Genomic DNA, 13,699 nt, shown 5'->3' with positions numbered 1-13,699 from the left:
TGCTCCCAAGGGCCAGCGGGAGGCCCGAGGTTCGGGGCGGCACTGGCACCACCAGGCGGGGAGCTTCGCAGCCGGCGCTCTGCGAGCCCCAGAGGTGAAGGCCATGGGACACCAAGTGCTTCACTCGGCGGCACGTGGCACCTCGCACCCAGCGCCCCCTTCTTCCCAAGCGTCCTAGTGGTGGCACAGGGCGACGCCAACCTGCCACGCGCATCTCCCTGCCCACCCCGGTTCTGCGGCCCCCGTGCAGGGGTCTCTGAGCAGGGTCCGGGGCATCTGTGAGCCTGGGGCTCAGCCACGTCCAGCAGGCCTGCACTGTGGCGTGACCACGCTGCCACCTGCATGCACTAGCGACCCCCACAGGCTTCCCGAAAGCTGGGTTTCCTGCTCAGGGCCGTGCGTGTGTGTGTGCGTGTGTGCGTCTGTGTGTGTGTATGTTTATGTGAGTGTCTGAGTACGTGTATGTGTGTGTGAGTGCGTCTGTGTGTCTGAGTGTGTGTACGTGTGTATGTCTGTATGAATCTGTGAGTATGTCTATGTGTGTGTGTCTGTGAGTGAGTGTGTCTATGTGTGTCTGTGAGTCTGTGAGTGTTTGAGTGTGTGTGTGTGAGTGTCTCTATGTGAGTCTGTGAGTGTCTGAGTGTGTGTATGCGTGTGTACGTGTCAGTGTGCGTCTGTGTGTATGTTTATATGCGTGTCTGAGCATGTGTATGTGTGTGTGAGTGTGTCTGTGTGAGTGTCTGAGTGTGTGTGTGAGTATATCTGTGTGAATCTGTGAGTATGTATATGTGTGTGAGTGTGTGTGACTCTGTGAATGAGTGTATATATGTGTGTGTGAATGTCTGAGTGTGTATGTGTATGAGTGTGTCTATGTGAGTCTGTGAGTGTCTGAGTGTGTGTGTGTGAGTGTGTCTGTGTGAGTCCGTGAGTATGTATATGTGTGTGAGTGTGTCTGTGTGAGTCCGTGAGTATGTATATGTGTGTGAGTGTGTCTGTGTGAGTCTGAGTGTATGTGTGTGTCTGTGTAGGTGTCTGTGTGAGTGTGTATATGTGTGTGTGTCTGTGAGTCTGTGAGTGAGTGTATGTGTGTGAGTGTGTCTGTGTGAGTCTGTGAGTGTGTATGTGTGTATGTGTGTGTGTCTGTGTATGTCCGTGTGTGTGTGAGAGTGTTTATGTGTGTGTGTGTGTGTGTGTGTGTGTGTGTGTACGCATGTGTGCTAGGGATCGAACCCAGGCCCTCACACACGCATGGCAAGTCTCCGTGCCGAGCCACACCCTGGCCTCAAGACCCTGGGGCAGCTCCTAAAACTCCTCCCCTGCGACTCCGTCCCCTGGGGCGGACGCGCTGACGGCTCCGAAGCCTCAGAATCCTCGCTTCTCAGCTGCCACATCTACCTCAAGGCTCCTCTCTTCTTTCCGGCCTCCCTACAAGCGCCAAATATCCATTGTCAACTGTGGGCATCTAATAATTTCCCGCTGGAGAAACCACAAGCGTTTGCAAAACGGGAAAAGACACAGGGACCCCAAAACGTCTCCTTTTCAGGGCAACAGACAGAACCGGGGAAAAAACCCACACAGAACCCCCCCGCCCCCACCCCGGTCCCAGGGCTCCCCCCTCATCCTGCTCAGACCCACCCCGTCCGACGGCTCCCTCCGCAGGCTGCTCAGGGCCGCCCCGTCCGACTCTCTCCTCAGGCTGCCCAGGCTGCCGGCCTTCTGCAGACTGGACGCTCTGAAAAGACAATCATAGCCATTAGGGTGAGGAATGAGCGGCTCCAGGGCCACTGTTTCTAGGCAGACTATTTGGAAGGGGGAAAAAAATCCCTCAAATCGTGTGTGGGTTGAATCCTGGAAGCAAAGGAAAATGTGGGTTCAGGCAGTCACTTAAACGCTTAAGTAAATTACAACATTTAGTCCTTCTAAAAGCAGGGTTGGCAAATTCTCCTGCCAACGGCTCTCGCTGTCCTGGCCGGGCGGGGAGAGCTGGAAAAGCACTTAGGGCTCTCCCTGTGAGGTCAGCGCTCAGAAATAAACCAGCGCGGCCCACGGACACGCGGTGGGCCCGTCACACGCGCGTGCGCACACGTACACACACACACACACACACACACACACGTGCCGGGGCTATCACAACCGGCTGTGTCATTGACGGGGACGCCTCCTCACTAGAGTAAGGACTGAGGGGCTGCAGAGGGTCCAAAGGGCTGAGCCTGAACTGTACAGGTGGGGCCCCGGGCTCCATCCCCAGCACCCCATAGTCCGGGAGCCCCACTAGGAGGGACCCCTGGGCACTGCTCAGCTTGGCCCCGAAGTCCTAACCCATGGGTAAAGGACAAAGGGCCAGAGCGACCGTCCAGCAAGGGGAGGCAGGATACTAGGTCCCCTGAGACCCTCGAGAAGCGACGCCTGAGCACTGTGGGGTGAGTCCCCCAGCCCTGGAAAATGCAACACACAGGCTGCAAGTTTCATTCTCCAGTTCACACAGGAACTGGTCTTGTGATTTCCCGGCCAGCGGAAAACCCCCTGTGCCTCGACGGAGCCGTCTGCACGCTCACCCAGACTAGCCGCTGAGGGCCACTCCTGTGGGTGTGACCGCGGCCCAGGACACGGGGGTGCGGGAAGGGCCCCTCACTGAACACCGCCTGACGGGGGGCCCGAGATGGGGGGTGGGGAAGCGCCCGCACAGGCACCACTCACTGCCTGCTGCCCCGGGATGCCCCCTCCGGCACGTGCATGGACGAGGCTGCCCTGAGGGACAGGACCCAGCACCACCACCCCCCCACCCAACTTACGGAGGGCTGTCACAAGGGCGGGGGTCCACCGCAGCAGCGGGGAGGGTGATGACATCACTGAAAGGCAGAATCGCCAAGACACAGAATCAGACGAGGGAAGCGACCTTCCCCGCCCCAGTCCACCTCCCCATTCTAGCTCGGTCCAAGGGCCTGACCCCCCACACTGCCCCCACCCTGCCCTGCCCCCACCGGCTCCCGGGTCCCAGCAATGCGCCTGGGCTGATGCTTCTCTGAGAGGGAAAAGGGCGCCCGGGGTGAAGCTGCTTCTGGGGATGCCCCGTCAGGGGGCCGGACGCCCGCACAACGTACTCTTCAAACGAGGTCTCCAGCGGAGGCAGCTTAATCTTTTCCAACGTCTCCACACCCCTGGGTGCCGGCAGTGGGAGCTGCAGGGCTCCGCCGCCTGGGAACTGCCGCGGAAGGAGAGAGGCCGGGATCAGCACAGGCAAGAAACGGAACACGAGTCACAGAGCAACAGAGCCACAGGCCGACGCGACTGCCATGGCCCTGCCCGCCTCTGAGCCTGGGCACTCAGAAGGTTCTAGATCACGGAGGGGCCTACAGCTTGAGCCAGACTGTCTTGCGGCCGTCTGCTTAGATTATCTGAGGCCCGCGTGGTTCTCTCCGATCCCGGGTGATGGGTCCTGAGCCAGCGGTGCCGGTTCCTGATGTCCGTCTGTCTCAAGCACTCTCAACTGCAGGGCCCGCGGCAGGAGGCACGGGCTGGGCGCACGGCAGGTCCTGTCCCTTCATTTCCTTTCGGCCCGACCCCCTCCTGGCTCTTGTTCGGTGTCTGCACACCCTCGATTCCTACCAAACAACTCTTCTTGCTCCAAACTAAAACGGGGGCTGAGAGCTGGAGTGACAGCACAGCGGGGAGGGCGTTTGCCTTGCACACGGCCGACCCGGGTTCGATTCCCAGCATCCCATAGGGTCCCCCTAGCACTGCCAGGAGTAACTCCTGAGTGCAGAGCCAGGAGGAACCCCTGTGCATCACTGGGTGTGACCCAAAAATAAATAATAATAGTAGTAATAATATCACTGTAGCACTCACTGTCCTCCCGTTGTTCATCGATTTGCTCGAGCGGGTCCAGTAACGTCTCCATTGGAGACTTTGTTGTTACTGTGTCTGGCATATCGAATACGTCACGGGGAGCTTGCCAGGCTTTGCCGTGTGGGCGAGATACTCTTGGTAGCTTGCCGGGCTCTCCGAGAGGGGCAGAGGAATCGAACCCGGCTTGGCCGGGCCAGCTGCATGCAAGGCAAATGCCCTACCTGCTGGGCTATCGCTCCAGCTCCAGTGGTATAATAATAATAATAAAATAAAAATCAAACGGGGCCTGTTGTGTGACGGCCGTGCCGGGCGCGGGCCTTTGTCTGGAAGGAGACGAGATTCTCCGTGCGGCCCCTATGAGTGCCAGCTATCTCTCTCATGCTCACGGGCTGCCCAACACCACCTCTTTCTCGGGGACAAACACCCAGCAATCAGAGGGGTTTTTCACTCTGAGCTACTCCTCACCCTGCAGCCCCAGGACGGGCGCCTTCCTTCAAGCCTAAGTGATCCCAAGGGAAACACCGTTCCAGCCTCAGTTTCCCCCAGCCTCAGTTTCCCGCGCTCGCCTGCTGCTGCGCCCCTCGGCCTTTTCCCCGGGGCCTGTCCTCCGGGATCCCTCTCCCGGGACAAGCCCCCGTGATACCACCTCGCCTTCCCCTCTGTGTCACTTCTACTTTTCTCCTTCTGACTCTTTTTATTTGGGGGCTACTCCTGGCTCTGTGCCGGGGGCAGGGGTCACTCCCAGCAGTGCTCAGGGGGATCGCGCAATGCGCGGGCAAGAGAACTGGGCCAGGCCACCCGCCCTCTCCTGGCCCCCGACTGTCTCCTCTCCTTCGACAGGTCAAACTTGCATCCAGACCACCGGCTGGTGGTGGCTCCTGGGGTCATCGGGACTGAAGAAGGACAGCTAAGGAGGGGACACGCCCCCTGGGGCCAGACGCGGGACCGCACCTCATCCGGCGCGCTGCAGAGGAGAGGGTCGCGGCTGGGGGAGCTGGGGACCGAGGTGGGCGGCGGGCCCCTGTCCAGGTCACTGAGGCCGGGCGCGTCCAGCAGGGTGGAGAAGGAGCTGCTGCCCGTGAGCAGCTCGTCGGAGTCGCCGTCGGGGCCTGCGGGGGACAGGCAGAGGCTGGAGGCGGCACCCGGCATTCCCTGCGCACGTCCCCGTTCACCCCACATGGACGGTTTCTGGTCCCAAGGGCACAGGGTCCTGGGCCGGGAGATGGAGGCAGGGATGCGGAGGGCCGCGTTCCATCCCGAGGGGGTCGCCAGCAGCGCTAGGGGGTACCCAGAAGTGAAGATGAGCAAAAAGCGCCAGAGAAGCGCCTGACACTGAGGGGGCCAGCCAGGGGCTGCCGGGGAGAGCCCCAGGCCCCCCATCCTCCCCAGGGCTGCCTCTCCCCAGGGCTCCCACTCTCAGCGGCACGTTTCTGACAGACACAGGGACACACCCGGTGAGGCGTGCAGGCGTTGGGACGCGTGGGGGGGCTTATGTCCTTCCCACTCCCTTCCTCCGGCTCCCAGACGCAGGGCTGCCCATAGAGGACTGTCGAGTGAGAGGAACGCATCATCTGCTTGAAAATCACAATGCTGAGGTTGTATAAAAATCAGTGTTTGGGGGCTGGACAGACGGTATAGCAGATACGGCGCTCGCCTTGCATGCAGCAGACCCAGGCTGGTCGCCCGAGAGTCACACAGCCCCGAGGGAGAGAGACAGACAGACAGACAGACAGAGACAGGGAGACAGAGAAGAGGAGAGGAGAGAGAGGAAGAAAGGGAGGGAGAGAGAGGGGGAGAGAGGGAGGGAGAAGCCCCACCGCCTGCTGCCCGGTCCCTACTGCTCCTCCGTGCACACGCCCCTTGCCGGCCCCTGCCACGGCCTTGGGGGAAGGGAGGGAGAGGACGGCGTGACCGTCCAGGGGGCCATCAAGCGCCCACCCCGGGCCTCTTACCTTTCGTGCCGGCAGCGGGGGGCGTGGGTTCCTGCATTCGCTTGTACCTGTCCAGGCACTGCCGCAGGTCTTCGATCTTCCGGTCCTGTTGGAGAAGCACGTGGCGGCTTTAGCGCCATGTGACGCGGGCACAGCCGCCCGCCGAGACGCCTCGCCCACGCCACTCGGTGCTCCGTGCTGGCAGCGGGACAGCGCAGGCACGAGGGAGGAACCCTCGCCAGGGAGAGCCTCAGCCGCGGGGTCTGAAGGGATCTAGGGCTGGGTTTGGGGACCACACCTGCTGGGCTCAGGGGTCATCCTGGCAGGGGGCGGGGGACCTTACGGGGTGCCAGGGACGGAACCCGAGGTGGGGGGAGGGAGGGAGGGAGGGAGGGAGGGAGGGAGGGAGGGAGGGAGGGAGGGAGAGAGAAGGGGAGTGTGAGGGAGGGAGAGAGAGAAACGCGGGCAGATTTCACTCGCTGTCTCTGTGGGGAGACCCCTCCGCGTCCCCCAAGCCGCCCCTATTCATTAGGGGCACAGGCGCCTCCACCGAGGGGTCACCGGCCACCAGGGAAGGAAGCGCAGCCTATGGACAACGCAGCGGCCCCAGCAGGAGGAGAAGGGGCAGCTCAGCCGAGCTGCAGACACTCTCGGGGCCAGGCCAGGGACGACACCACCGCTGTGCCTGCGCTCTGCGGACCACAGGGAGACAGGCACACACACTACATGTATATACACACGCATACACACATGCAGGCACATGTGTACACACACGGAGACACATACGCATGATGTACACACACGCGCGAGTACACCCATAGGGACATGCATGCTGACATGGGTACAAATACACACAGATGTGCATACACACACGCATGTGTACACACAAACACACGCGTGCATACATGCATACAACACGCATGTACATGCAAATGCGTACATACACGTGCACAAACACGTGTACACCTGCATACACGTATATATGCAAACGCACATACATACGCACACACATGCATACACATGCACACGTGTACACACACATATGCACACGTGTATATACGTATACATGAGAATGCACACACGCATATACACACACGTGTACACATACAGATGCATATGCTTGCACACACCACATATATACACGTATGTGCACATATAAAACAAACATACCACACATATGTGCACATGTGCACGCGTGTATCACACACACACCTGCGCACACCACACACACATGCATGCACACAACCGGGCGTGCACATCACATACATATACACAATGCACATACCACACACGCATGCAGATACATGCGTCCACGCAAAGACACACGTGGACACACACACACACGCAGAGACACACACATGCAGTGCCCGGCCCTCCGTCCCTCTACCTTGTCTTCGTTGGCGGCCATCAAGGACTCCATGGCCTTCTTCATCTTCTGCACTTCCACATCTGAAACACCCATAAGCCCCCCGTCAGCCCCTGGGCCAGCTGGGCGGGAGGGGGGGGGGCGACAGTGGCCAGCAGCGATGGACGGTGGGTGCACGCGGTTAGAGTGAAATGTGGATGGTCGGGGTGCGGCGGACCCGCCCTGCCCACACCCTGGGGGATCGACAGCGGCCCGGCCTCTCACTGAGACACCCCCGCTGGCCTGCGCCCGAGCGTCCGTCCGTGCGGACCGTGAGGCAGGGAGGGGGCTTCGGGGCTGCGAGGCGGCGGCCGTGAGTCCTGGCGTGGCAGGAAGGGGCGGCGAGCCCCGTCGAGCAGGAGCGGCGGGCAGTGGCTGGCGAACAGGCAGGCGCGTGCCGGGTGGCCTCCACCTAGAAGCGTCTCCTCGGAAAGGTCCGAGCAGGCGGAGGTGCCTGTCCTAGCGATCCGACCCGTGAGCACAGACGCGCTTACTTAAGAGTAAAAACACCAACGCTTGACAAAGGACGTCAGCCTTGAGTGAGCTCACAAATGAGGAAAAAAACCAAAGCGGGGAAAAAAAGTATCACTAAAGTTGTTGACTTCGAATTAAAAATAAAAAATAAGCCAACAGCACCCACGCTCCTTGAGATTTTCCAAACAGAGTCACAGCGCCCAGGCAGGACAGGGCAGAGTCCGCTAGGGTCAGCGGCAGCAAGAGGCCAGGATGGACCCAGGGCTCCGCGGTGGTGCAGGGTGGAGCTCGGCCCAGCGGGGCCTGGCTGGAGGGAAGCCCCTGAGGATCTGTCCCTGGACCGCGACGGCCCCCAGGGACCGACTGTCGGGCCGCCCAGCTGCCTACTCCCGCTGCAGAGTGGGGCACGGGGGCACCGCCGAGAGCTCATGGAGGAAGCAGCTGGGTGAGCTCGCGGGCACACACATGCAGAGCGGGCGGGTGGGGGCCGCAGGGGACCCTTACTTTTCTCCTTCAGCTTCTGTTTTAAGTGTTCGTCTGTGTGGGGAAGCCCGTGGACCGGCAGTTAGCACACGGTGCCATGCCAGCAGCGGCCCGGGCCACCCTCACTCCCTGCGGCGAGCACCAAGGCCACCTTGTCCGCACGTGACTCCGGCACCCGGGTGGGGACTCGCTGTCCACCAGGCCTGGGAGCCTGAGGCTTCCACAGCGGAGCGGGGGAGGGAGGGAGGGGAGGGAGAGACGGAGGGAGGAGAGGGAGGAAGGGGAGGGGAGGGAGGGGACAGCCCGGGCGGCCCACGGGCTGCTCCTCAGGGCTGCCCCGTGTCTGGCCCAGCGGCCTGCGCTGACGGGGACATCAGCGCCAGGAGGCTCCTGGGCCCGTCCTGGGCACCTCCGGCAGCAGTGCCCTGACGTCTGATGTCCGTCTCCGAGCCTCTCTCCCAGCACCCAACAGCTCCACCTGGGCACTGCCCGGTGATGTCCAGCAGGAAACCGGGACTCCCCGCCCCCACAGTCTAGACAGCTGGAGGCCTGGACCTGGGGGTGGCCTGATGCTGGCACGAACGCCACCTCCCAGGCTCCTGCAACGGGTGGGCAACGCCCATCACAGCACAGGTGTGAATGGAGGGTGCCCTGTGCCACAAACCAAGGGCTCCCCCACGACACCACAGTCGTGGGTGCCTTACTATAGTGCCACTGTGTGCCACAGGGCCACGATTCCCAACAACAATGCCACGTGTGCTGTGGATACCCAACAATGATGCCACGTGTGACATGGGCTGGGGGTCCTCCACAACGCCAGCTCTGCCCTAGTGCCAGTGGGCAACACGTGAACCCGCATTTCCAAAGAATCTGAAAAGCACATTTTGTCCTAGATCTTTCCTATCAAGCATCAACTCATACCACGGTAGCACTGTCCTCCCGCTGTTCATCGATTTGCTCGAGCGGGCACCAGTAATGTCTCCATTGTGAGACTTGTTACTCTTTTTGGCATATCGAATACCAGTCACCCAATATTCTCGTTTTGTTCCTCGTTTTGTTCAGGACAAAACTCGGTTATGAAGAAACAATTCTGGCTACGTTCAGAGCTCGCCACACTACAACTCAAGGACGCCCCCGGTGACGAGGCATCTCCATGCCACGAGCCTTCCCTCCCCCTCGAGGGGCTTCTGGAGCTCAGGCCACCGCTGCTTGCAGAGGCTCTGTGGGCCACGTGGCTCCTTTCCTGCCTGTCCGACACTCTCCGCACCGACTTGAACAGCCTGAACGAGAACTTGCTCTCAGGAAGAGAAGTTACGATTTTTGTTGTTGGTTTTGGGGTCACACCCAGCGATGCTCAGGGGTCACTCCTGGCTCTGCTCTCAGGAATTACTCCTGGTGGTGCTTGGGGGCATATGGGACGCACCTACTCACTGTCCTATCACTCCAGCCCCAGAAGCCGCCAAGTTTGACACCTTAAGTAGACACCCAGCAAGCCAAACAGCACCTGGAGACAGCTGCTCCAGACGGGAGGACGAAGGGGAGGACAGAGGGAGGGAGTGGGCACCTCGCCCTGTGCCGGGGATTCCATTCCCAGAGGCCCGACCACAGTCAGCACAGCTTCCTTTTCAGAACCCGGAGGATTTTGTCTGTTTGTTCTTTCGGGGCCTGCCCAGCAGTGCTCAGAGATCCTGCGGTGGCTTGGGGGCACAGGTGCTGCGGGCCTGGACCCCGGGTCAGCCTCGGGCCAGGCAGGAGCCCCGGGCATCGGACAGAGCGACACCCCAGGGCCCGTCGCAGCCTTACCTCGGTCCGGGAGGTGGGGCCCTTCGCCTTTCATCTGGGAAACCAGCTTCTCCTGCAACCTCTGGACCTCGGATTCTCTCTCTTCCAGCTGCTCCTTTAAAGAGGCCAGTTCCTCCTGCAAAGGATGAATCCAGGGTCAGAGGCGGCGGCGACCCAGGTCGGGGCGCGTAGCCGACTCAAGCCAATAATTCGTTTTTGTGAGTGAAACTGAGGAAAGAGGAGTGACAGGAGTGGAGGCGGCAGGTTGGGAGACCAGGCGAGGCAGAGACAGGCGGGGACCTTGGAGGACCGGCAGCGCGGGGGTCGGGGGCTCTGCGGGAAAGACCCCTCTCACGGAAGGTCCTCCGGGGCAGGGCGGCCCGGAGGTCAGACTCCTACCCGGTCACCAGACAATCACGGGAGATGCCCAAGTGTCTGGTGGGTGGGAAACTCCCGTCCAGGCTCCCGTGACGTTTGCCGAGCGCGCCAAGAGGCGCTTCAGGACACACTGGCCTCGTCGGAGGAGACGGGAAGTGAGGTTTAGCCCGGCCGCGTGGCTAGACTTAAAACTCCCGTTAAGAACAGCAAACGGGCTGGAGCGATAGCACAGCGGGAAGGGCGTTTGCCTGGCACGCGGCCCACCCGGGTTCGATTCGCAGCATCCCGTATGGGCCCCAGAGCACCGCCAGGAGTCATTCCTGAGTGCAGAGCCAGGAGGAACCCCTGAGCATCGCCGGGTGTGACCCAAAAAGGAAAAAAGAAACAACAACAAACAGCATCTTACGGTAACGGGGAAAACCAGATTGAGAAAACTTCCCTCTGGTCCTCGGCTTTGCGATGACACAAGCTCCCACTTCTTCCTCTGGGGCTTGTGGTAAGGGGACTGTCTGGGGGCCAGGGACTGGACCTGGGCTGGGGGCCAGGCAAAGGCCCTCCCTGCTGCACTACTGCTCCGGCCCCTAGTTCTAGTATTTTTAAGTTCCAGTTTCATCTTGGCGAAGAATGAAATTTAGAAATTTGAGGTTTTTTTTAATTTTTGGCACCACACCCAGTAGCGCCCAGGCCTCACCCCTGCTCTGTGCTCAGGGGACGTGGCCAGGCTGGGTCAGCCCAAGTGTCCAGCCGCTGTGCCATCTCGCTGGCTCGTGGGAGATCCGAGGTCTGCGGGCACACTTGGTGCCACTAAGGAGGACGCCTGTCCCCAGCCGCCCACCTTACTTCCGGTCTCTAGGGAGGCCCCTGGCGCTGGGAGGTGCTGATGCAGCCCCCGACAGGCTGGAAAGCCGAAAGCTGACCCCAGGGCTGGGGGCACCTGGCCCGCGCCTCCTGCTGCTGCCCTGTGAGCAGTGTCCACTGCTGGCTGGGTTCCCGGCCTGACCCTCGCCCGCAGGTGGCCCGGCCACTGCACCGCCCGGGGACGCAGGATCTAACGGGCGAGGGGTTCAACGCGCAGAGCCAGGCTGGTTTCCACTCAGGGTTTCCTGCGTTGCTGAAGCAGGGGGTGGGGTGGGGAGGGTGGGCAGGAGGGTGGGGTCCCCTCCACGGCGGGGGGGGGCATGCTCGCGAGGGGCCCGCCCCCACCGCCATGGCCCCGGCCCCGAGGTCACCTTCAGGGGCTCCCACTGCTGCTCCAGCCGCTGCTTCTCATACTGCATCTGACCCACCTTGATTTTCATGCTAGAGAGTTTGGCCATTAAGGACTGGGAGAGAGACGGGGGGAGGGAGGGAGAGAGAGAGAGAGAGGAAGAGGGAGAGAGAGAGGCAGCAGGTAGGAACCGCACACGCAGAGTCAGCCCGCCAAGCGCCAGTGTGTAAAGGAGGTGAGCAGACGAGAGAGACGGGAGCTTCTGGGCCGCGAGCAGGCCTGGCCTCCACCCAGACCCCGGGCCTCACCCACGGCCTCCCGGGGAGGGAGTCGGCACTGCGATGGGGGCTGGAATATTATACGCCTGAAACTCAATCATCAGCATCTTTATAAATTGCAGTTCTTTTTTTTTTTTTTAATGTAGGAGCCCTGCTATTCAGCCACTGATTAAACTGACTGCATTGGACAGGAACTCCACATTGCTTTTTTTTTTTTTAATCGAATCACCATGAGATGCAGTTACAAAACTCTCACGTTCGAGATTCAGCCGTACAATGATGGAACACCCCTCCCTCCCCCGGTGCACATTCTGCACCACCAAGGTCCCCATTATTCGCCCCCTGCCCATCCCAGGCCTCCCCCTGCCTCCATGGCAGGCAATTTTCCCCCGTGCTCTCTCTCTCTACTTGGGGCTATATATTTCGTTCGGATTTTCCCATCATCATTCGAGATAAATCGCAGTTCTTCCATAGGAAATGAACGAATCAAAACTCAATCCGCGCCTCCCCGTGCAGGTGGGGCGGGGGACAGCGTCCCGCCCAGCGCTGACCCCCGCGCGCCGGCTGTAAGGGGGCCCAGCGTGCTCGCCGTGGAGAGACTTACTTTGGTTGACTTGAGCTTCTTCTCATACTGCTGCTTCTCGCCGTCCATCTCGCTGACCCTGAGCCTCAGAACACTGATCTCCTGCACCAGGCCCTGCGGCGAGACACCGCACGGACGGTCGGAATCAGGGCTCGACCCCGCGCCCAAAGCAAAGGAAGCGGGGAGTTAACCGCCTGCTCTCGTTGCTCGGAGATTCAAAATCAGCACAGGAGCACTTTTGCGGGAGGGGGTTGGGAGCGGGGAGTTTGGGCCTGCCCGGCGGTGCTCAGGGGCGACTCATAGCTCTGTGCTCGGGGATCACTCCCGGCGTGATGGCAGGGACCACGTGGCACTGGGGACCAAATGAGGGTCCGTCAGATGCTGGGCCAGTGCCTCAGCCCTGTGCTATGTCCTGGGCACTAACGGCTTTTAATTTCTTGTTTTGTTTTGGGGCCAGACCCAGCGGTGCTCAGGGCTTACTCCTGGCTCTGCACTCAGGAATTACTCCTGGCAGACTTGGGGCACCATATGGGATGCCGGGGATCGAACCCGGGTCGGCTGCATGCAAGGCAAACGCCCCACCCGCAGTCGTCACTCAGACTCCCAGCCCGCTAATGTTTATCAAAATTAACCACACAGGCTTTCTTTATGGGAAGCCATGCCGTTTTGGGATATTTTCACTGGCGCTCTGGGGACCAGAAGGGATGCCGGGATGGAATCTGGGCTGGCCGCGAGCGAGGCCAGGCCGTGCCATCGGTGCTATTGCTCCGACCCTCTGCTTGTGTCTGGGCATCAAACCTCGGTCAGACAAACAACGGGTGTGCAAACGCCTTGTCCGAGCTGCCCGACTGTCATATTCCTTTTGCTACATAGTATCTTGGTTTGATTCCACTGCTAGTTTAAAGAAACACCAACTTCCTGGTGACTTTGAGTTCAAGGAATCAGTTTCCTCCACGACCTGCCTCCTGCCTATTCACCACCCTGGCACAACTGAGTCCGTGGTGAGCACCTTTGCCAGCTGGTCTCTCATCTTCCCCGGTCCCCCAGGTCCTGTGGGGTGTGACCCTGAAGGCCTCCATTTCTGTGAGGGGCCAGCACCCCAACCTTGCCACTACCCAGTTGCCTGCCAAGGGCCCCTCACCCAAACCAAGGCGCCAGAACCAGCGCTGGGTTCCACTGGGTACTGCTGGGTCAGGGCCAGAGAAAAACAACCACAGAAAATGAATTTACTCACGGACATATTTGATCTTTGTTTTGTTTTGTTTTGTTTGGGGGCCACACCTGGAGGTGCTCAGGGCTGGCTCCTGGCTCTGTGCTCGGGATGTCACCCGG

At 60.5% G+C, this 13,699-nt stretch overlaps 1 protein-coding gene across 5 annotated transcripts in view; it reads right to left on the bottom strand.

Annotated features, from left to right (window-relative positions):
• The window catches only part of PPFIBP1 (PPFIA binding protein 1), a 70,324-nt gene that overhangs the window by 14,682 nt on the left and 41,943 nt on the right, over positions 1-13,699 (bottom strand). For 2 of the 5 annotated variants that reach the window (XM_056134575.1, XM_056134577.1), the window contains exons 8-16: positions 12,389-12,481; positions 9,943-10,057; positions 7,165-7,226; positions 5,799-5,883; positions 5,298-5,417; positions 4,798-4,955; positions 3,102-3,202; positions 2,793-2,849; positions 1,636-1,732 (exon numbers count right to left, since the gene is read on the bottom strand). In XM_056134575.1, the coding sequence (XP_055990550.1) occupies positions 1,636-1,732; positions 2,793-2,849; positions 3,102-3,202; positions 4,798-4,955; positions 5,298-5,417; positions 5,799-5,883; positions 7,165-7,226; positions 9,943-10,057; positions 12,389-12,481 (888 nt within the window). Of the gene's footprint in view, positions 1-1,635; positions 1,733-2,792; positions 2,850-3,101; positions 3,203-4,797; positions 4,956-5,297; positions 5,418-5,798; positions 5,884-7,164; positions 7,227-8,160; positions 8,194-9,942; positions 10,058-11,528; positions 11,622-12,388; positions 12,482-13,699 lie in introns of all 5 variants that reach the window. The other 3 variants (XM_056134573.1, XM_056134574.1, XM_056134576.1) reach the window with 3 other exon arrangements.

Source organism: Sorex fumeus, unplaced genomic scaffold (assembly GCF_029834395.1).
Source record: "Sorex fumeus unplaced genomic scaffold, SorFum_2.1 ptg000100l, whole genome shotgun sequence".
NCBI lineage: Eukaryota > Metazoa > Chordata > Mammalia > Eulipotyphla > Soricidae > Sorex > Sorex fumeus.
The sequence above is the reverse complement of the archived record's forward strand: the minus strand, read 5'-3'. Positions and strand labels throughout refer to the sequence as shown.